Source organism: Hemicordylus capensis, chromosome 2, assembly GCF_027244095.1.
Source record: "Hemicordylus capensis ecotype Gifberg chromosome 2, rHemCap1.1.pri, whole genome shotgun sequence".
In the NCBI taxonomy this organism is placed as follows: domain Eukaryota; kingdom Metazoa; phylum Chordata; class Lepidosauria; order Squamata; family Cordylidae; genus Hemicordylus; species Hemicordylus capensis.
The window spans coordinates 285,565,924-285,590,481 of record NC_069658.1 but is presented as its reverse complement, the minus strand read 5'-3'; the positions used below and the strand labels follow the sequence as shown (position 1 = coordinate 285,590,481).

General features: G+C 41.3%; 1 protein-coding gene across 4 annotated transcripts in view; it reads right to left on the bottom strand.

Annotated features, from left to right (window-relative positions):
- Positions 1-323: 323 nt before the first annotated feature.
- Positions 324-24,558, bottom strand: part of CHL1 (cell adhesion molecule L1 like) — a 382,907-nt gene continuing 358,672 nt past the window's right edge. For 3 of the 4 annotated variants that reach the window (XM_053291772.1, XM_053291774.1, XM_053291773.1), the window contains 4 exons: positions 22,293-22,454; positions 19,804-19,935; positions 15,846-15,918; positions 324-9,368 (listed from right to left, as the gene is read on the bottom strand). In XM_053291772.1, the coding sequence (XP_053147747.1) occupies positions 9,152-9,368; positions 15,846-15,918; positions 19,804-19,935; positions 22,293-22,454 (584 nt within the window). In that variant the 3' untranslated portion in view covers positions 324-9,151. The remainder of the gene's footprint in view (positions 9,369-15,845; positions 15,919-19,803; positions 19,936-22,292; positions 22,455-24,558) is intronic. The other variant, XM_053291775.1, reaches the window with a different exon arrangement.

Sequence of the window (24,558 nt, the reverse complement as noted above, 5' to 3'; positions counted from 1 at the left end):
ATTTAATGATATTTGGAAACATGGATGATCATTTAACAATTTAAATAGCAGCCATCTTCTGCATTGTGGATAACTTTAAAAAATCTCAGTGCAAAGATCAATATGGACATTTTGGGATAAATTCATAGAGAGCCATTTTAGAAAGGATTTTATAAGCACTGTGCTTACTTGGTGTGAGGCCAATATTTTTACTCACCAGATGTATCTCCATAAAAGTACACAGATGCTACAATTCCACTCTGAAAGTACCAAGATCCAGTAAGCAGACAACTGGATCTCTCCCATATTCCCTGTGTTAGGAGGTATCAAAATAGTCTCTCATCTCAATTTAGGCTTTTGAAGAGTACATCAAGTCGAACTTTTATTAGCAAAGTTGAAATTTATGTAGAATGAAAATATTTTTTTTAAACCATACATATACATAGGCATGATACGAACAGCAACTACAATACAAACACATTTCTCTAAGCTGTAAGAAATTTCCACTAATACTGATTTTGAAAAGTAACAATCTGACCTAGTACTCATGTCTCCATCTTTTTTCATGAAGCAACATTTACAAAGAAGAGACTATGCTTTGGCTCTGACTCATCCTGTGCAAAAACTGAGAAGTTACAGAAGATTACAAACTTCATAGTGTTGACATGTAAACATGTTGCTAATGTGTAGGCCTTTGAATGGCACATGTAGAGCTTAAAGACAGAAGTCTGAAGTAAGCCAAAGTCAAATGGATTCTTGTTTACTAGGTCATCAATAAGTATTTATGAGTACGACCCAAGATCGATTTGTCCTGAACTTTAGACAATTTTCCATAACAATAATACAATATCCTATGTAAAGAACTCCAACACAAATGTTGTGTTCAAAATCTTCAAAATATTTACTATAAATTTACTGATTTGGGGGGAGAGCACTCTTATCTAAATGAGTTCAGTACAATCTTTATAAATATAATGGAACAAAAAGATCCCTGTTATAGCTATGCTTATAATGACAGACACGAACTCATGATCTGCATTACTTTGTCACTCTGTCATTGAAGCCCAGACAAATCTCACTTTGGAGTTGAGGATCAATTCCAGCCTTACTTGTAATATGCAGCTCCTAGCAGGGGAGGCCTGAGGTACTGTAGCATTTGAGGCAAGGTGCAAACTGGTACCTTGCCTCATGTCTCTGGTGCAGGCCAGGCGTCTTTCAAAAACCAACCCTTCCCAGCCTTGAAAGTTCAGGGAACAGGGAGGAGGGAAGGCTACTAACAATCTCTTCTCTCTTCATGCTTCTTGCAAGCCTTGCAATGCTAGATGCATGAGGAAAGAGGTTCCTAGTTTGCAAAGGTCAGTTTGGTCCCCAAAACCTGCTCTGATGGCAATGGTGATGGGGCACTTTACTGCCATGCTAGCGCCCCAATGTCCTGCCACCTGAGACCACTGCCTCAGCTTGCCTCATGACAGAGCTGCCCCTGGCTAACAGGTTGCAGAACCACCCACTGGTCTCCTGATAAACAGATCCTGAATGAGCTGATGCTATTTGTAAACTTTGCAACTTCACTGCTGATTCCGTATCATTTATGATTAAATTAATAGCACTGGTTCCAATGCACATCTCTGCTGTACAGCAGTGGTGAACAGCAGAGAAACCGTTCATGCCATAGTTTGTTGGCTATGAATGATCACTATCAGTGACTAATGCTGAGTGCTCCTGCATGGTGCCTTACTGCAGAATGTCACAAGGCACTGGAGAGGCACAGAGGCTCTTCCTCTAGCATTCTGCAATTTTGACTTTGCATGGGCATTGCAACTTGCTCACGTTGCCTGAGTGAGTTATCCAATGGTTAATTCTTGGTGGTTGGTGGTTCTAGCTGTACTTGCTCTCACCTCTGTAGTGTCCAGCTTTATCCAAGCATGTTTCCTAGCAGAGGGAGGCAAGTACAAATGGTGCAGAATCTGAAACCCCAGGAAAGAGTGGGTCTAACACAGCCTCCATCACCAAAGTAATGGAGATACCAAAGTGATGGAGACAGAGTGAGGAAACTCACATAGGGTTTCTCACCTTGGCAGTCTTGTGCAGGGGAAGGTTCAATGCACTCCCATTATGCAAGAGTTCATCTCCCCAGGAGATATGCAGCAATTTCCAGACCCTGTTTAAACAGAAGGTTGGTTATGAATTGGGATTAGCAGTGTGGAAGATGTCTAGTGTCTTGCAAAGTGCTATGCCTGAGGAAGACCCCCATGTGGGAAGATGCTGTTTAAGGCACTGGAACCTCCCCACTGCCTTTTTATCACACTGAAGCCATAGTGTGCTGTGGTGTGGAATGCCATTCAGGAGTTGCATTATGTGAATGGTAGTGATAACGCATATGGGCAAATGTAGCACCATGTAGGTGGGTAGTAGCACCCATTGTGGACCGTGACATTGTGGCTTATACTAGATACTGCTGTCCATTTAATAGACACGTGCCTGCACTGCCACATCATGACAATAGCCTGTAATAAGGGAGCCACTTTTTCCAGTGTTGTGGTGCTCAGGAGGATGCTGGTTGCCCACCAGCCATCTCTGCTGGAGGTTTCCAGTGTGTCATTATGAAGGATCTCTACTATTCCTCCTCCCTTTTGCTTTCCATATTATTTTAACTCAATATCAGATCCATCTTTTTATATAATGACTATGATGATTTTCTTAAGACCAGACTTTAGACTACTGTACATATGCAGCTGGCTGATTCTTTTCTCCATTCACTTTTTCACAACAGTCCCCAAATACAGGCTTAGACATCAACATGAACTGAACTGCAGAAGGATAGCAGTGCCCAGCATAAATTTCTGTGATAGCAGAAGTTATCCCCGCCCCCCGCCCCTGCTTCTTGTGTAGCTTAGTTCAGCTTAGCTTAGCTTGACATTCTCCACACAGTTCGATTCTCCAGTTAGTTGGGAGGAATCATATAAGTTAATTAAAAAACAAAAAAGCTTGCCTGTATGAACCAGCCCTCTCTCAGCTCAGCATATAAAGTGGCAACGATTACTTCAGTCAGTTTGAAATAGCAATAGCAATAGCAATAGCACTTACATTTATATACCGCTCTATAGCCGGAGCTCTCTAAGCGGTTTACAATGATTTCAGCATATTGCCCCCAACATTCTGGGTACTCATTTTACCGACCTTGGAAGGATGGAAGGCTGAGTCAACCTTGAGCCCCTTGGTCAGGATCGAACTTGCAACCTTCTGGTTACAGGGCAGCAGTTTTACCACTGCGCCACCAGGGGCTCTTATGCAACAAGTTGGCAATGTTTCTGCTGTAAAGCTGATGAATTAACATTGTTTCATATTAAATTCAGAGTTAATCAAGCAACATACTTTTATTCAGAACAGAAAATGCCCTACTGAAATGGAAGCACATATGTGGTTTGAAGAAAGGTAAAGTTAAGCTCACACTGTGAAATATTAACATCTATTTTTCACAACTTCTTTCTCAAAAGAATGATATAACCAATTACTTTGCAGGAATTTTCAAAAGCTTAGTGTTCTTTTCATTGGTGTTTAGAAACCGAGGCTGTTCTCACAAGCAGTCTAGACTAGGCTAGGCTGCTCGTGTGGCCGCACGGATCCCAGTGCTCCTGCCCAGTCTAACCCTACTCCTAAGCCTGGATATTAGCTGGTTAAGGGACCGAGTGCACTGTTAACCCAGCCACTGGGATCGTGTCTCTAACACAGAGATGGATGCTAAGAGTTCCCGTCTGATGGGGGAGCCCCCAAGGCACCATGCCCATCGTGCAGTGCCTTGTGGGATATCTGGAGGCCAGGAAAATGAGTCCCAGCCTCTGATCCATGTCGCTGGGAGCAGTGCAGATCGTGTGAGTGCGCTACTCATGTGCCCAAGACACAAATGTCGATCATCTGGTGGAAGGTAGGTTGAACCCTGCCTTCCCCTCTGCCCACCCTCCCCACCCCAGTATTGGTTATATAAATGACCTCAGTGTTTTTGGAAAGAGAATTACAGCTGGCCTCCTTGAAAAATGCACACTTATATATTCAGTGGGCGAATTTAAGAAGTCAGTGAACATTTTTTTAAAAAATGTGCATTTTTTAGCACTTTGAGGTTTTTTTTTTAACACACTTTAAAATGTGTTATAATGGACTTATAATGTGTTATAATGGACTTGGCATGTTAATCTTTACATTTTTGATTAAAAAAAACTGTATAAGATAAAAATACTCACATGGGAATTGGGAAATACGTAGGTTACTGTTGTAGTTCCCTAAGCATTTTTAAAGGCTGATACCCAGATAGACACCGGGGCTGTTCTCATGACCATCAGTGTCAAGATAGGAGGCAGTAAACCCAGCTGTTCAGGCTTGTGTGGAGCCACAGCAATCCCACCAACTCAGCCTTCCCAAATCTCTGTAACCCAGATCCTCTACTCTGCTCTAAACCAATGTAGGATGACAACAGAACTTTTTACCTCTATCCTTTGGTCATCTGGGTGAACACTGCATTTTAAGCTGTTTCTAATACGCAGTGGCCATTAAAACAATAGAGCAGTATGCCTATAGTGGCTCCCATCTGTGAATTTTCCATTCTGCAAAGCACACGCTATGGTCCTTTCCCCACAGTGCCTTCAATAAGGCTGGGCCTGCCTCTTGCCCCTTCTCACCCAGAGGACAGCTAGTGATGTAATGAGGGTTCCCAGTGTAGTCGTGATGCAATGCATTATGGGACACCTTTTCCAGTCCTCAGCAGGTCCAGCTCCCTATTTATGCAGTGGAGATGTGGGTGCCCCAGTTGTCTGGGTGCAGGGTTTGCAGAGCTCAACAGAGGCTCTGCTCATCTGTCTGCGGCAGGGCAGGAGATCTCTCTCTCCAAAAAACCCCACACCATATGGTTGTGTGAATGAACCTACTGCCATTTTCTAATGTGTTGATCAACCTGTCGTCATTGGCTTCTTCACTAAAGTGTGTGTTCTTCCTATTTTTTTTCTTCCCAAACATTTTTCAAGGAGTCTTTCAGATACAGAGTATTTTGACTCCTGACTGAGGAGTTTCTCACACTCCACCATAGCATGGATTAAAAAACTAACTACTCAAGGTTGCACTAATGCAAATCTGAACTAGATAAACAGCTAATAATGTGGTAAAACTGTTCCTGGTCTGCAGCCATTGAGAGTATGAGTGGAGAATTTCATGTTCATTTTCCTTCCAAAGAGCTAGAAAACTTTCTCTGTCTAGAAAATTAGCACATGAAGGTGACAGCTGGAACAGAATCCTTTCCCTGACTTCTATTCTTTTTTCTTTTTTCTCAATGTTTTTTAAAAAAAATAAAAATATGGCAAACAATTCAACCTGCTTTTCTCCTGTAGTTTAAATTTGAATGTTTTATTCATCTTATGTTTGGCAAAGCCTCAAAGTAGCTAATATTCAGTACCAAAACAAGAATCAATAAAATATTAAAACACACCTGAAACACCAAATTAAAACTAAACAAAGCAAAGCCAGCAGATAAAGACAGGAAAAAACCCCACAGCTGATAAAACTTATTCAATCTCTTTTTAAAAGAGGAACTAAAATACCAAAGACTATAAAAAGCCAATAAAATATGAATAATTGGTACATCCAAGGACTGTTTTACAATGTGATAACTTTTGTCTAGGGGAGACAGATATTTTGCATTAAAGAATGGGGATAAGTAACAGGACATTGGGGAATGTCCCCAATTGTTATGGAGAAGAGTTTTGGAGAAAGAGTTGCAGGTTGATTCTTTGCCTTCATGTCTAATACTCAGCATCACAAAACAAAAACAAAATCCACTCTGGACAGGAAGAGATCAAAGAGGAGCTTGTGTTTTTGCTCACACATTTTTGAGCATCAGATCTTGCCTCTATCACAACTGCACAATGTGAAAAGAACCCATTGCTTTTGCCCATTATTGTACTTAGTTCAAATTTTACTGATTTGTAGAACGGGATAAAAGGTGTTCCTTCTCTATATGCTACATTTTCATGTCATGAATAATAATATATTGCTACCTTGACATAACCCCATTGTTTTCCATAATCTTCTTTGCAAAACTAGCTTCCTAAAGTAATTTTGTAATTCCTCTTTCTTTTCTTGTTCATGGTACTAATGTAGGCAGATGGGATCAGTTTTTGCTCATCAAAAGAGTGGGTTGGTTAATGGTTTCTTAATCAGCTGTTTCTGAAATATGGGAACAGAGTATTTGTGATCCTCAAATATCTCTTTGTGTACATATAAGGTGGCTAAGAATGCTTGAAAAATCTTTGATGACCCTGTAGCTGTGTTTGCTAATTTCTTACAAATACTTGACCACTTCACTATGTGTCTAGGCTGTAGACAGTACTGGAGGCACTATGCAGAAAGAGATGTTGAACACAGCCATGAACTATGATAAATAATCAACTTAGACAGCATAACAAAGCGGACACACAACATCCCCTTCCAGACCAAAAGAAAGATCCAAGTATTGTGTGGTGCTAATACCACACAATGGGCCACTGGGGAAAGGGGATTCCCATACTGATACTGTGTGCAAGATGGTACAGATTGTACAACTCATCCTAATTACACACTTTCCCCTGTTATCTGTGTAGTGAGTTGGGAGAACTGCATGTATGGACTATGATGAGAGCCTTAATTGTATCTCCTTAATAAGCCCAGCCCAGAAATATTCTAATAGTTTTCCTGAAGCTATTGCAGTGAAGTCAGTGAGGATAGCTTTTGCACTAAGCTTAAGCCCTTAGAAGATGCCAAGATTGGAAGTCCTAGCTACAATGAATAGGGCTGATGCAGGACCAGCACTTGCTGAACTGCATCCGTGAATACCTCAGAAGAGAACCAAAGCAGTGTTATATTAGTACATCCTTGGAATGAAAAGGCAGCATCTTAAAAGGAATATCGGAATACCACACAAGGCAACATGGTTGGTGCACATTGCACACACGTAAACACCAACAGTGTTGCATGCCAGGGCCATTCCACTCTGGCAACACATTTACACTGCTTTACGCCAGGGTGGAACTGCCCTGATGTATAACATAGTCAAGAGTGTTTACACACATGCAGCAGAAAGGGCAGTACCCCTACCACCCACATTGCCTTGTATGGGATGGGAGCAGGTATGTATATAAATGCCTACCAAATACAAAATAAGGCAGTGCAACAAACTAAAGACATTTTCACATAAAATGTTGAGATAGCATCATCCTGGGACTACTGTTCATGCAATATCCTCAAATATCACAATAATTAACATGACCATCTTTCTTTATTGCTCCCCAGAATAATTTTAGCTCTGGAAAACAGTTGCTTTACATTCCCAAAGAATTAACTCTGGTGAGACTAAAATATATCAAAAAGTCTTTATCAATGATTGTGTTAATTCTCTGTACAAAGTGAGAGCCAAATGAATTTTAAAATATTCATAGTTGGGGAATTGAAATAGAATTTCTAGAGCAAGAGAAAGAAGGGAAATCCAACATACTAGAAGTGCTTCTCAACATATTTTTGTATGAAAAATGAATCTTTTTTTCATTTAGAATCAGCTAGACAAGAGCAACTTAGTTACTACGCAACTACATAGCCCTGTGCTTGTGTTGTGTCTTGCTGAAAAGGGAAGCTGCTGTGGCTTGCCCTGATTATATCAATATAAACATAATATGTACAAGAAAGAATTCACAAAAAGGTATGCTGACATACAAATATACAGATAGGGCACTCAGGAACTCAGTTTACTAAAAAGACAGCATTTATCACGGTGAGATAAAGACCTTGTGAAAACAGAAAAGTCTGTTTTGACTGGCCCTGACTGGTATTCAACCCCTTGGAATCAGCCACATTAAAAAATAATAATTAAAAAAAACAAACACCCAAAGGGAAGTTATTGTAGCTGACTGCATAATGAAAGAGTGCCAGCTAGTGGGCAAAAGCTATAGAAGATTTTAACCTGATGTTTCAGCAAGCTGTTGGCAGATTCAGCAAGTTATATTTCTAAGCCCTGCACAGAATACGAATTCCAACATCAATGGGGCAGCTGAGGAACATAAGAAACTGCCTTTTACTGAATCGGATGATTGGTCTATCAAGCTTAGTACTGTCCATACTGACTGGCGGGAGCTCTCCAGGGTTTCAGGCAAGGGTGGTTCTTCACCCTCTTTGGAGTTGCCAGGGATGAACCTAGGGTTTTCTGAAAGCAAAGAGCGTGCTCTACTACTGAACTGCAGCACTATCTCTCCACTTTCCTTTAGAACATGAAATAAGCTATAGTATGGACACGATTTATGTAGTTGTTTTACTGTTTAATGTTTAACTTCTATATACTTAACTCTTGTTGCTTTCCTGGCAGGAATCTAATCCTTGGTAATACTGAGATTATAAGAATAGGGTTTGAAATGTGTATAAAAAAGAACAGAAACAAACAGAAATAATGAATTTCTAATTTAAGGACCAATCCCATTAGTAATAGTGTGACAAATAAATATTTAGGGTGGAGTGCAACACAGAATGCACTGTGTTGGTCCTGTTGCAAGATGACATACTGTAACTGGATCAGTGCTGGTATACCAGCGATCATCACCACAGGAAAATGTGGTTATTGGTTTAACACAGACCTATGGTGAAGCACAGAACTGAATGACAGAGAGGGTGTAGCAGAGGCAAGAGTGGAAATGATTTAATTATATAGCAACCTTAAAGACATTGGCCACCACTGTGTCAGCCATGCCAGCATAAACCTACACATCCAATATTTGGTAGTAACCTTTCATAAACATAAGCCTCTTCGCAAGCCAAAGATGTCAAAGTACCATTATAGTAAGTTTGATGTGCTACATGTATCTATAGGACTGAACTGTTAGAAATGTGGAGAATATCAGTTCCCTATATACATATAACACCGAAGTAGCTGTGGTTTTCATCAGACTGAGTGGTCTTACCAAATTGTAGTAATGAGTCATATTTTAATGACATGAAAATGCCTGTATCTTGAGGAAGAAGAGTTTCAAAAACCAGCTTTTGTAGTCAACCATCCATTTGTATATAGGCTGAATTCTGACGTCTTGAGCGCTCTGCCTTCTGACTTGAATGATATCTGATGACTAGTAAAGATAAATATGCTGATTTAAAATGAATCATTCATGCTAATATTTTATGCATGGAGAGGAAAGGTTGCTGTAGAACTCCCAATGCTTTCAACTGATGCTTTTTCCTTACATCCGGTGTAAGCTCCAATAAATGAACCATCTTCACTGAACATTCTGTGGTCACCTTCTCCATAATCTACCAAACTATCAGCACTCTCTGCAGTTTTAATGTCCATGTTAAGAGACCGCAGGCTCCCTTTGAGTGGCTTTTCATCACTGTCACTAAAGAAAGAGGAAAACCTATTAGAAGAAGCACCACAAATATGCATCTTATCACACAGACACACCAGAGAAAGAGTGACTGGGAACACCGGTTGAGAATAAAAACTCACAGCTGGGTACACAGTAGACAGTAGTCAGGAATGCTGAAAACCTCAATTCAAAGCAGATTTACTTATAATTAAGTAGCAATGATTTCATTCTACTTTATTTCCAAGCAAATAGGTTTATAGTCAGGGTGAATAGGAATCCATATGGAGTCAATATGATATCTGGTGGCTGATGAAGCTACATCTGGTAAAGAAAGCTACATAAGGCTAGAGATTCAATCTCTGGCTAAATAAAGAATTACTTTCCCAACTGTACATTTTCCCCTATTTTCCCAACTGTACATTAGGAACATCACAACAAGAAGAAAGGAAACCCTAAAAAACAAGATGGCAACCAGGTTCTGTTGAGATATATATATAAGATTACAGTATTAAGTTCTAAAGAATGGTTTTTGGGTTGTTCAGAACCCCCAGGTCCTTCTGGGAGGGCACTGACTGGTATACTGTTGCCAGCACCTGTTCATAACCTAGGAAGGGTTTACTAACCCTTTCCTCTTAGGGTTGACTAGAGTGGGTCAAACAGGATACTCAATCCCCCTCATAGTTCCTTCAAAAGCCTAAAACTGTAAATTGATCCCTTGGGATATAATATTAGCAAATTTGGGTCCCTCTGGCCTAGGTTTAGAAAGGCATGCGACTGGGGGCCCTCCTTTCCCCAGTGAGCACTCACAAAACAGTATTAATTTTTTCCAAAGCTTTATTGTTACAAAGAGATATGGATCAGGGAGAAAAGGAAATAGAGAAGAAGGCTTCAGCCTTGTTAACACACTCAGGCAACACAGAAAAACAAAAGAACAAACTGGTGCAAACTAACTACAAGTACTGTCCCTGCAATACCTTTTATCCGGTGTCCTTGGGGCCGTTAGTCTCCACAGACCTCCAAGTAACCTCCTCAGCTCAAGCTGAGCAAGGTTTCAGGGAGAAAAACCGAGAGGCACTTTCCCCACTGTCTCCATTTTCCTTCCCAACTCTCTCCTAAAACGCTGTAGAGAGAGACACACAAACAAAAAGAAACCCTTCTCCCCCCCCCCCCCACCAAAAAAGATGGAATAGTAAACTCTCAATTCATTTGGCTCCCTGTGACTGCAGCCAATCACTCTGATCTGTTTCTGATCTGACAGGGACGGCATCCTGTATGTATAAAAATGTTTTGATTTAAAAAAATTAAAAAATCCACCCCGGCAACAAGGCTCAGACTCCATTACCCGTGCTAACCCGTGCTAACCCCATCCTGTGCTAACCCGTGCTAACCCCATCTTACCCGTGCTAACTGGGCAAAGAGGCACCTTTTACCGTGGTGATTCTCTTTATTTAGCAGGGGGAGAGTAACTGGCCCTATCCACCCCCAGCACAGTACTTTCAGTGACTGTTGCTGGTGTCTATCTCATGTTTCTTTATAGGTTGTGAGCCCTTTGGGGACAGGGAGCCATCTTATTTGTTTGTTATCTCTCTTTGTAAACCGCCCTGAGCTATTTTTGGAAGGGCGGTATAGAAATTGAATTAATAATAATAATAATAATAATAATAATAAATAATTAACCCCTTGCTCACCACATAAATAAAAGATTCCTGTTTTGTATTTGGATGAGTACTTATTCGGGGGAAATGCTAACAGAGTAGCCAAATTTTTCTGAATAAAAGCAACAAGTTCATTGATTTTTCCCCCATCTGTTTATTCTAGAATATGTGGAACCCAAAGAACATTTGAAATAAACACTTTATGCTTTGGGGGTTCCTTTTACTGCCTTCATACATTTAATTTCTCATGATTGCCTGGGTGGGCAGGGAGGGCACAGGGGTTAGGCTGCTTTCCACTTATCTTTCCACCAGGTGACCAAGCAGGTCGACCAAGATGACCTCCTGTGCACCCAAATGGGCAGCGTTCATCAGAGCTGCACAGAGCAGGGCAAAGGGATCTGGGGCTGGGACTTGTTCCAGCCTCTGGGCATCCCACAATGCAACATGCAACAGATGGGTACTCTCTGTGCCTCTCTCTGTGTCTCTTCGGGTTGAATTCAGCCCGATACACACAATACTCAGTTGCTGGGTTAAGGGTGTGAGTGCAACCTTAACATCAGCTAACAACTGGGTTAGTTACAAGAGTTATGGGGGCAGAGAGTAGAGGGATCTGTGAGCATCCAGCCACTTCTCATGACCAGCCTAACCCTGCTTGTGTGATGAGCCTTACTGAGCTCTGCAGGGCTCTGCTTAGCTCACTCTCCCCACAGACGAGCAGTCGCTCATTGCTGGGCAGCCGGATCAGCCACCCACCCGACTACTGGCTTTGTCATGGAGCCAGTAGGGGCTGCAGGGATCGGGGGCCACCTGGATCCTGGAAGTCCTAGGATGCCCCAAGCAAGCGCATGGAGCAACCTCAGGAGACCCCTGAGACCAGGAGGCTTGTTTTAGCCTCCAGGCAGGGGTCTCCTCATGAGTCGCCACGGCACGGAGTTGCAGAATGGTGACTCACAATCAGAAAAATGGGGTTAGTGGAGCACTCGCTCTGCTAACCTCATTTAAGGGGAGGATTTCTTTGGCAGGCTAGCCGCCAGAGAACCACTGGACTCAACCATGAGCCTGGAGGTTCTCATGAAGGAGGAAAACTGGGCTGGACTCCTTTAGCCCCCCCCCCCCCCCCAATCATGAGAATAGTCTCACTATGTTGTTTGCAAAAGGATTGTGTAACCCTGCATACTTACCATATGTAGCCCTAGTTATATTTCATTGACAAAATTAGCTATTGATTTCTATTTTTTTTATTTTAAAGAGCTGCAGACTTATCTAGGCAAAAAATAAGCTGTGCAGTTAATAGAGTGTAATGTCATTTGTTTTGATTTTTACATCACCTGAAGAAAAGTTCAAAAAAGCTTGTTGATGAAAACAAATGTATATCTAGATTGGGGTGCAGCAAGGTTAGAGTAGTGAAGATTGGGCCCCTGCCTGCTGACTTCCCCCGCCCTTCTCTTCTTCCCTTTCACTAGTCAGTCATTCAGGAGGAGAGAAGAGACGACTAATGCTTCTTGAAGCTTCTCCTCCCTCCCTTCTGGAGGGTACTCATTTCACATGAAACTGAAACAAGTCTTCCAATCAGGAGCCAACAGTGTGTCAGTAAGTCATTTAGGTGGGAGGGAGCGAGGGAGGGAGGGAGGGATGGAGTGAAGAGTGAGCTGTCACCCACCCAGTGGACCTTGGGTGGTTTTGTCCCACTTCGTTCATTTATTGCTCTACAATGAGAAAGTGCATTTTCACTTTCTCTGTATCTTGTTCTTGGCGCAGTTACTTGGAACTGTGCTTTTGCCCTTTTCTTTCTAGAATGATGACTCCTTTCAAAGAGTACTGTCATCTCTGTATAACATTAATTTCATTACTTATGATCAGGCAGTGGAGATTCTTAGATATTTGAAAGACGTGTCCATATATCCATATTGTTGTCATAAGATAGTGTAATATAATTCCCACATGGATATATTGGGTCAACTTGTTTTCCATTATGAAACAGAAACTGCAAGTTATCAGTTTAAGTTGAGAATTCTTATCTGTGCAAGTAACAGTCCACAGCAAGTAATATAGTATATACTCCAAGCCTGCATCCTGCTCTTTTTAGGGGGCGGGGGGTCATGGGCATGTCCACACACCAAAGGAAAGTAGGGATCAGGATAAATAGGAAATAGGGCTGTGTGGATCTTTGGTGACTGACTGAGCTGTTAGGACATCTGGCTGAATTTGGCTACTGAAGCTTTCATTCTGAACCAAACCAGTGGCACTCTGCCAGTCCAAATTGAAGCAACCATGGCCGAATTGCATATGAAGTGATCTGGATGCTTTAGGCCTACCCACATCTCTGATATAGATCATGGGAAGGAGATAGGCTGGCTCTATTTTTATCCATGTGCCAAGGTGGCAGCATCTTCTACAGCTTCATGTTTCGATGACTCCTGGATTCTTTTTTTAAAAAAAACCTTTCCCATCAGTGTTTCCTGGAAATTGAAGTCTTTTCCAGGACTGCAGCCATTCCTGCAGCCACAGAATTACAAAAGCCCTGTTTCTGGGAGTCATATTACAATATTGCTGTGGAAGATGCTGTTACCTTATGGCTCCTGATAAAAATAAGAAACCAGCTTGTCTCTTTCCTATGCCAGTAAGTACCTGCAGGAGTCCAGGCGGGGGGGGGGGGGCAAGGCAGGGGAGGGGCTGAAGCTTCAGCTTTGAATCAAAGCTTCAGCTCTAAATTTGAAGCAGAACATCCCTTCAAAGTCCTGAATTGAATGACGGGGGGGGGGGGAGCATATCCCTGAAGCACCAAAGCAGCTCCAAAACCAAAGCAGGGGTGCTTTGCACAGCCCTAATAGGAAGGTCAGAAGGTGGACTGATTTCAAGCGCACACACATACATTTTGGAACAGAAATCTGGGATTGGAAAGACAATACTAAAGTTGGAAGGAATAATCAAAGTACTAAATCCATATTAGGGTAAGTCAAGATAGGAAGGTGAACTTGAACCTCCATTTGAGGACTGAAAGCTTCACAATCTGCTACATAACTTTCTTACCTTTCTACTTATCTGTCCCGTTAGAAAGCATTAAAAATTAAATATAAGTGAAATTATGCATAAAAGGTTATTATGATCTCTATTACTGCAGAACATCAGTTGGATGTTGGAAGAATATTTCCACCTTTTAATTTAGTATGATGACTGGTTCCATTGCACAAGTAAGGAAATATTCATTACATATGGTGTATACACTAGCGTGGCATACATTTTAATACCTAATTGAATTGCAAATATAAATTTACCTTACATATATTCATTGTAAATGTGAGATTATTACATTGTTATCAATAAGGTAGTAAATTACCTATACCATACTCTGCAGCACTAGCACTGAATAGGGATATCTGTTTTCTGTTAAAACAGAGATTGCCCATATGCATAATGCGAAATCCCCATCACACATGTGGACAAATTCTCTGACTTACAGAAGAGAAGTTCCTTATGAAGGTCTGAGTGTCTTGATGTGCACGGAAACAGCTGGATCATAGTAATGGGGCTGGTATTTGTGGGGGAAAATGTGTTACATGGTAGGGATGTGCACGGAGCTGGTTTAGACGGTTTGGTTTGAATCCAAATTAGATTCAAGCCGACCTGGCCCAGTCTGGCTTCAGGCTTGGCTGAACCAGATCTAGTCCATTTCGACCATCGAACCAGGCCAAAACATTCTGCAGGCTGGTTCATGTATACTTGTAAAGGGAAATCCTTGAGGATACCCTTTTACAAGTAAAGAGGGTATCCCTAATCTTTATGCTAAAAGCACAGGGTGGGTAGGGTAGAGAGAAAAGGTGCCCTCAGTTGGCCTCCATACCTTTAGAGGAGGCAGTTGCAGTGAAGCATCAGAGGCAGAGAGGGGCAGTAGTGGGGGCTCCTCCAAGCCCGCCACTGGCCTGCCAAATGACAGGCCAGGTCAGCTGTAGGCCTCTGTGCATATGCAGAGCTCTGTGCAGATGCAGAGGACATTTTTGTGACATCTGCACATGTGCAGAGGCCATTTGCATACCACACAAATTGTGTGGTGATGCAAATGGCCTATGCATATGTGCAGAGGTTACAAAAATTGCCTCTGCATCTGCACAGAGGCCCAAACTAGGCCGCAGCTGGCTTGGGCTGTCATTTGGGAGGCTTGTGGGGGGCTTCCTGATGCCTCCCACAGCTAGCATGGGCTGTCATTTGGGAGGCCGGCAGGGGGCTTGGAGGAACACCCGCTGCCACCCCTTCCCCCTCTGATGCTTCTCCGCTGCAGCCTCCTCTGAAGGTACAGAGGCCAATGGAGGCCACGGTTTCTCTCCACCCCTGCCCCTTTAGCAGAAGGATTAGGAATGCCCCCTTTACTTGTAAAAGGGAATCCTCAAGGAATTCCCCTTCATAAGTAAACACTAGCTGTCCCATGAACTGTTTCTTAGAACTGGGGTTGATTAAGTTCAAACTCAGACCTGCACCCCCCTTTGGGGCCAGTCCATTTTGAAATTGGACCACCCAAACCAGGCTGGTTAGATGTTGAGCCTGGCTTGGATCAAGCCAGTTGGTACATGGCCTAAGATTCCATCTTTAAATCACCATTTACATACTTAGAAAATTCTATATAAGAAACAGAGGATATCTGAATACTACTCCATCTGCCACTTACCTATAGTGTATTAAAGTGTGAATAAACTTCAGAATTCCATATATGGCGATACCTCATATCATCATATAATCCCATGAGATTTGCTTTGGAAATGGCAAAACATTATTGCTTGTAATGCCCTTATTAAAGGTGTTCATATAAATACGTCAGAATAATCCTACATTATTAGGAAGAAAAATTGATTGTACTAACCTGTATTCGCCAAATATCTCATCTTTGATGGATTGACCTTCAGGATCTGGATGCAAATCTTCTTTTTCTTTCACTGTCAATACATACATACATACATATAAATCTGTTCACAACAACTGTTAGACTTTCTTTTTAAAACTTTTCATCTTAGCAGGCATTGGAGGTTAAGTATAGTCATCGTTGTAGGTAGCTCAATAAGCTGGGATTTAAATATTATTCCATTTCATGTTTAAAAGATACAAAAATAGTCCAGTTAACTAATTTCCAAGTCGGGTTGTTAGTCATTTGCAGCTAAACTGTACTATATAGCTTTGGGTGGGGAGATCACTCAGGAGTGTGTGTGTATAAAGAGAATATTCATTCTCTATCTTTCTTTCTTTGTCTATTAAGACTGAATTTGAAATTCCTTTGTGACTTCAAGATGGTTTGTGTGTTCCATATGCCTTCTGGACACATCTCAAGGGTTTTGCCCTATGAATCCTTCAGTGGGCTGCCTCTTACATATTCAACAGCACAATCTTAGGTAGTCTTTTAATGCTACTTTAGAAGTAGCCTAAACCAGTCAGCTCTGTAATTCCAGTCCTTACTATGACAAGTCCTAGAATCAGAATTGGTCACTTACATGTTCTATGACAGCAGTGCCATTTCCAGTAAAACGTTCTATGTAGCTCTGAAAAAATGTCTACAGGTTATATCCAGGCTAAATTTGAAATGACAATGGTAACAAATGGCTATATAAAATATAAATTTGGTGGTGTTCATGTAGTGCATCTGGAACCACTGATGTGCCCAGAGCATATTACAGGGGTAGTTAGTCTTTCTATCAAATATATCTAGTAAAAGGGGGAGCTTCCTTTCTAATTTAGATCTTGTGATATTAAGTCCTTTGTAACTTATACCATGGAGAAACCAGGGGGACACAGGAAAAGTAGTGCCAGTGGAAGGAGATACACTTCCACTGGAGCTAGTCATCCAACCAGTAATAGAGGGATATCTTAGATGTGTTGGAGCAAAGTTTGACTAGGGGTCTAGTACAGAGTCCTATGCACCACTGTGTCAGATGATTCACAAGGTCAAGGTGAACATGATTTATAATTCAGGATGTTCCTTAATTCCTAGGGTTATGGATGTCTTAGGCTTTATCAGCTTGGTATAACATATTTTTAGCATCTCAAATTACATCTGAAACACTGTGTTATGCAGAAAACCACAGAGGACTAAGAAAGTCCCAAAGCAATGAAAAGAAGAAAAATAGAGCCTCAGGGCACAGTCAAATGAATAAAATTATCCTGAGGAGGAAGTCATTGACAATCTCATTTAGATAATGCAAGCTTTTAACACAACTGAATAATTGGAGGTGCATGGTTGTACATATGGGAAAAGACAATGGTCTTATAGGATGCAATCTATCCAGTCTCATACTCTGATTCTTGATAAAAAATGTCATTAGGAGAGTTACAAATGTCAACTATGCATTCCACATAGGGGACGCTTGTACAACAATTTCCAAAGTATTGCTAGAATCAAACATACCATATCACAACAAATTGTGCACTTCAATATTTCTCCTGCTAATTTTAGTAAGTATTAAAGTTCATGATGTTGTCAAACATCAAAGGGAGGGGGGAACTACTAGGGATGTGCAAAAAATTTCAGGCACAGATCGATCTGTACCCGAAACGAGCAATTTTGGGTGATTTGGGTCCGAACCGAATCACCCCCGATGTCCCCCGATATTTTTCAGGCCCAAGCCGAATCACCCCGATTCGGGCCCGAAAAATTTGGGTGATTCAGGCTGACGTCTCGTTGAATTTCCCGCCTTTTTTCCTCCATTGATTTGAATGCAAAAAGGTCTGATGTGACGTCAGCTCAAATTTTGGGTCCCAGGGACAAAATAGTGGGGTGGGGTGGTAGTGCCTAATGGATGGAGGCTACCACCCAAATTTCAGGGGAAATAGGCAAAGGGCTGATTTTTGGGGAATTTTTGAAGTTTTAGTGTCTTTGGGGCAGTTCGGGGGCATAGTGTGGGATCTGGGCAAAAAGAGTGGGGTGGGGTGGTTTTGCCTAATGGGTGGAGGCTACCACCCCAATTTCAGAGTGATTGGGCAGAGGGCTGATTTTTGGGGAATTGTTGAAGTTTATGCATCTTTAAGGTTCTTCCCCATAGAGAAGCATTGAGGTGTCAGCAAATGTATAGCTTCACGCGGGGGGCAAAGGGGTGGCCTAGAGCAGTGTAAGGGGAATTGTTAAAATTTATGCATCTTTAAGGTTTTTCCTCATAGGGTATGCATGGAGCTTTCATCAGCCCCATAAGTGCACTTGGGGGGTGCTGGGGTGGCCCAGAGCAAGTGGTAGTATAGTGCACATAGGGTGCCACTCTAGCTAATTAGAGTGGATTCATGGTGTTTCATTGAAAATCTATCATAGCTATCATAGAATCCACACTCAGAATACCTCTGAAACAACAGCACCCTGTACCCCATGGGTTAGAAACCCATGGGGGTGGTTGGCACCCTATGTACACTACACTACCACTCGCTCTGGGCCACCCCAGCACCCCCCAAGTGCACTTATGGGGCTGCTGAAAGCTCCATGCACACCCTATGAGGAAAAACCTTAAAGACGCGTAAACTTTAACAATTCCCCAAAAATCAGCCCTCTGCCCAAATCCTTTGAAAAAATTCAGGTAGCTTCCTTGACCCTACCTGGCACTACCACCAACCCCACACTGCTCTAGGCCACCCATTTGCCCCCTGCGTGAAGCTATACATTTGCTGACACCTCAATGCTTCTCTATAGGGAAAAACCTTAAAGACGTGTAAATTTTAACAATTCCCCAAAAATTATCCCTCTGCCCAAATCCTTTGAAAAAATTCAGGTAGCTTCCTTGACCCTACCTGGAACTACCACAAACCTTACACTGCTCTAGGCCACCCCTTTGCCCCCCGCGTGAAGCTATACATTTGCTGACACCTCAATGCTTCTCTATGGGGAAAAACCTTAAAGACGTGTAAACTCCAACAATTCCCCAAAAATCAGCCCTCTGCCCAATCACTCTGAAATTGGGGTGGTAGCCTCCACCCATTAGGCAAAACCACCCCAACCCACTCTTTTTGCCCAGATCCCACGCTATGCCCCCAATCTGCCCCAAAGACACTAAAACTTCAAAAATTCCCCAAAAATCAGCCCTTTGCCTATTTCCCCTGAAATTTGGGTGGTAGCCTCCAACCATTGGGCACTACCACCCCACCCCACTATTTTGCTCCTGGGGCCTGTTTTTCATACCCAAATCGATTCAGATTCAGATTCAGATTTAATCCAAATCCGAACCGAATCAAGGGTGATTCGGGTAGCCCAGATTCAGGCACAGAACAGAACGGGGGTGATTCAGTTCGGGTCCTGAACCGAATCACTGAAAACCTGAATTTCACACCCCTAGGAACTACAGTAAATGTGAAGTCCTTCTAGTGAAAAAACCAAAACAAAATCCTAGTCCTATTTCAAGTTGGATCAAGATGCCAAACTGGGCCCAATCCTGACCGGGGTTCACTCACTACCACCTTCTCTCGCCCAAAACTTTAATTTGGGGAAGAGGAGAGAGTAACAGGTGTCTCACTTCCACACTGGAGAAGCCCTGCAAATGATACAAAAAGGGTGAAATAATAATAATAAATATTTTTTTTGTTAGCTGCCCCATAACAAATTGTTCTCTGGTTGGCTCACAACATAACATTAAAACCACCAATAAAAACACACAACCAAAAGGAAAAATGAATATACAAAATACAATACAAAACCATTTAAATCCAAATTTGGTTATTTCCAAACCATGAGTCTTGTAGTTTTCCAATGACAGGAATGCACAAAAAGCCCAAATTGTCTGGGGGCTGAACAGGAGCTGAGCTTGACCATCACCAGTTAAAGTGCAGTCAAGTCTGAGAGCACCAATTTTCGTTACCTGAATATTTCCCTCCTTTGTTTCGCTTGACAAAGCAGACTGTGAGCAACAATAAGGTGAGTAAAGCAATGGCACCCATCAGTCCAATAAACCAGCCTTGTGTAGAGATTCGTTCGTAAATTCCAGCGTATGCTTTGAAAGAGGGGAAGAAAGTATAGCATAAGGACAGCATAGGAATCCAATTGAAGTATTTAAAACTTTGTGTTTTTAAAACTACTTCTATGCTGTTAATAAACTTGTGGCGCATTGTGCTGTGGTGGAATTAATTCCAGCATTCCAAGTAGAAGAAGGGCAAAGAGAGAGTCAGCAGCACACACTACTGATATTTTTGGAATTGGAATTCCAAGAATAGCTTTTGATTAAAAAGATTCATGCCAAATAGAAAAGTCAATACAGAACTCTGGTAAGCCTGTCATGCAAAAGCAGTTTGGGGAATAGAAACAGATTTTAAAAGTGTATAGAACACATGCAAGTGCCCAGCTAGCCACATTTAAGATGCAAGAAGTAAGGGACCTACCCTCCTAGGACTGACATAGTGGCTAAAACCTGTGGATAATACACATTGGAGATTTTTGAAATAATCTCACTTTACTCTTTAAAGGCAATGTAATGTTGAATGTCAAATTTTAAACCTAGATTGCAATCCGCAAACCACTTAGGGCCAACCTATATGTCTCTTTAATCACACCACTGGACCTGCTGTTCTTTTCTTCCATAACTAGTACAAAGTGAGAGGTCTGATTTGGATTGGGGCGCACAGCAGTGGCGTAGGGGAGCATTAAGCCTACCTCCTGCAATGTTCTGAATCCCATGTGTTCTCTTTATCATGGAAAACATTCCCATTGGCACCAATGGACACTTTTATTCCCAGAGCAAATATCATGCACAGGAGATGGCAGATTCAGATTAGACTGTGATGGGGGGTAGAGTTAAAGGCCTCATTACTCACCACTGTAGTCCCAATCCATATCAGGACTGCCATGCATGCTTTTTGCCCCAGATAAAAGCACATACTCCAGTGCTAATGATGTGCTTAAAGTCACATCTAGTTCAGTCCTCAGTCTAGAGTAACAATATGTTCATAAGTTATGTATGACATACCCACAGAGGTACAATGGAGTTTTCCTTGGGCAAATAATTAGGCAAATTTCAAAGCAACATTCTAGGAAGAACTACAGATGTAGAGAAAACTTGTGGATATTTTATTTATTTATTATATTTGTACACCACCCCAAACCCCCATCTCTGGGTGCTTTATAGCAATCATTAGGAAACTGTGATGAGAAACCCATTAGGGACTCATGAACCACCTTGGCAACATTAAGTTCCAAGGTGGCTCCACAGCAATATACAAAATTGTAAAGAAATGATAGAATGATAGGCCATTGACAATCCAAAAGGTATGACCTTCTGAACTGTTTTGTCCTTCTTAAGACTACACAATATGCCTGATTTTAGCTGTATGGTTTGGGATAGAATCCTATTCACAAATCATGAACCTTTGACTTGTTGCCTGTCCTATGATAACAATGAGTTGTATATTGGAGTAATGTACACCTCCCCTATCTGTTTCATTCCAGGTTTTAAGAAAGTGTGCTGATTCTGTTCTTCATCAGTCTCTGATCCATCCTTGGGCCAAGGGACATTATCCAATCAATCAAGGATATCAGATACATTATCTGCCGTATTACTAGTTACCCACAAGTGTTATTAGATGGTTTGTTTAAAATGAGCACCCCACTTTTGGAAGTGCCTAGCTTTTTAACGCAACTCCCTATCCCTTTTGTCTGCACTACCATATCATCATCTGCTTTGGCAGGAGTCACTCTTTGAAATTCCAGCATGCCACCAAGTTCCTAGATCCTCCAGATATGGCCAGCTTGCATTTATTTTCCACATCTCTTCCATGAAGAAGAAGAAGGGGAAGGGGAAGGGGAAGGGGAGCAGAAGAGAGAAGAAGGCCACAGTAGAACTTTGGTATGTAAACATTTTCTCAGGATGTCTATCATGGCAATGAGGGAGTTGTTTTTATGACTGTACTTCTACCTATCCTTTTTGCTGTATACAGCTAAATCTGGAGCTATTTATTACTTTGTTGCAGATGAAGAAATCTCTGCCCTTCAGAAGAAATAAATTTCTTATCTTTCTTGTAAAGGTGAACAAGAGCATGTGGTGGAAATGGACTACTTAAGGAGGTGCCAGGAGATCCTGACATCCAGCTTTCAAAATAAGTCTGAAGGCTATATATATACTCAAAACAGAAGTTATTAAGAAAGTGGTTTGAGGATTGTGAATTTAGGGAGTGTTGCTTTTATGGTGTTTGTTTTTTTAAAAACATCCTTACATACATTGGTGACAGTTGAGTCAGATGTTCCAAATATAGTTATGAAATATTGTCTGTTACGTGACACAACATACAAATGACATTGCTAAAATGAGCTTTTTGAAAAATAATGCTCATCAGTGGCCTTAAAAATATCAGTTCTCACCTCTCCCCCTTGTCTCAATTACATCTGCAGAAATGCTATTATTATCAACCCAATTCTTAGTCACTAGTCGAACTGTGTATGCAGTTCCAGGCTCAAGCACCTCAAGAGGCTGAGTCTTTGAGGTGGGCTTTAGTGCTTCAGAATTCTTCCCAACAGCTTTACCTAGGGAATGTACAGAGTCAAGTTATATATGTGTACTGGGTAGGGGGCCTTGGAATGCAGTTTTACAAGTTATTTCACAAACTGATATCCTATCAATATCAAGAAACATTGGTATGTTTAGCATTTTCCTTCAGAGAATTGCAGTTATGCAAATACTATCAGTGTTTCACCTGGGAATAATTGGCATTCATGATATATGTACTTGGGTGTGTGTGTGTGTGTGTGTGTGTGTGTGTGTGTATAAATATATAAACACACACACATACACACACTATGTTTGCATTCTACATTTGAATGGAAGCAATTCAAAGCCGATAACACAATGAATAAATTTAGGTCTCCTTTAGGTAACATATGTCTTGAAAATAAATCTTAAATAACACCTTTTCATTTAGAATTTATTTATAGCAATATAGGAGAACAACCCCAAATAGAAACATTAGCATACAAAATATAATACTATCTCTCTGTTTCTGTCATAATCATTACACTAACAAAATATAAACATTAATTTAATATTTCATTGTGTGATTTTCAGTTTTAATAGTTAGAGCCAACAGTTACATGTAAAGGCCAGATTTAGGATACTTCCTTAATGCTGGCCTTCACACAGTGTGCAGTGAGAGCACAACTCTGCTCCCCACTCATTTGGTGCATCACCGGCAGCTGCTGGTAATAGACCATGTGGTTTTGGCACATGCAGATAGATGAGCATAAATTGTATTGGAACATGATGTGCCCATGTAGATACTGGATGTGGGGCAGATGTAGCAGAAGTTGAGCAGGGTGGAGCAGCTGCACTCCTATTCTGCATGTGATTATTCGGACTGAGGTGGGGTGGCAGTGATGGGAACAATCCAGTCTAGTCTTGTATCTGACAATAAAGGCTGGGGTTTGCTCCCACTAACAAGTTAGATGTTATGCAAATATTTTGAGTGTATTCCCAATAAGTGTCATTATTGAACACTAGCACACTAGATAAGCAGAATTCACCTAACAGGCAGCCTGAACCACAGTTTAGTTAGCATTGATGAAAGCCCCTGAACTGGCTCTATTGCTCTACGAACATGATCAGATACAGTGGCCAACATTCAGTCTAACCTTGCACTCGTCTGCCAGTGTTTCTGTCACACAAGGGTGTGTGTGTGATTTTTGGCAATTGCCATGTCCTTCTGCAATCACCAGGGACTTAGTTTCAGGTGGCTGCAGATGGACTGCTGAACATTGCACCTTTCCCACGTGACAGAAGACCTGATGTGTTGGCACAAGATTAGTCTGGAAGTAATTAGCCAGTTATTTTAGGATTATATTGAACAACCTCCACAGAGGTTAGGCTGGGGTTTTAGTTAATACAATCCACAAAAATTTACATGGAATTATGAAATGAGACAAAAATGAGGCAAAAGAGTCTTGAAAAAACTCTTTTGCCTTGATGCATTGTATTAAACAAACAACTGATGGGATATGGACTATCAGAAGGCTGGTGGTAGGTCTTCCATCCCCAACACTAGGCCGTACTGTATTTTGAATATATAATGGAAGAAATGTTTTAAGTGATTTCATTGCTTATTCAAACAGGGGATGTGAAAAGTGCATTCCAAACAAAGATAGAAAACTGAACCTAGACTCCACTGGTTAAACCAAATTGAAATATTGCTAATATTAGTAATCTGTGTAGCATTTTTTATAACTTTACAGGCTGATAGACCACTGCCATTCCTGTTCTACAAAAACGGAACAAAACCTGTGGGATATTGACTTGCTCAAGACTAGCTCAGTATTAGAAGCAGGACTAGAAAAATTTTCAAGTCCCAAGTCCAACTCTTTAGCCTTCAAACAGAAGTGGCTTGATTGCAGAGCTTTGCCCAAATAATATCATTTGTTTAATTTTCTAAATGTATCTAATTAACATTCTAAACCCATTATGCATAGGGTGCCTAGTGCTTATTAATTTATATAATCTAATAAAGCTTACAAACTCTTATACACCTGATGTTTAAGCAATGATCATTAGTTCTGAAACTAGAAAGCAAGCAAACAGGAGCATTGAGAGATTAGCACTCAGGAAACAGCTGAAGGAAAAGATATTAGGAATATTGTGGAC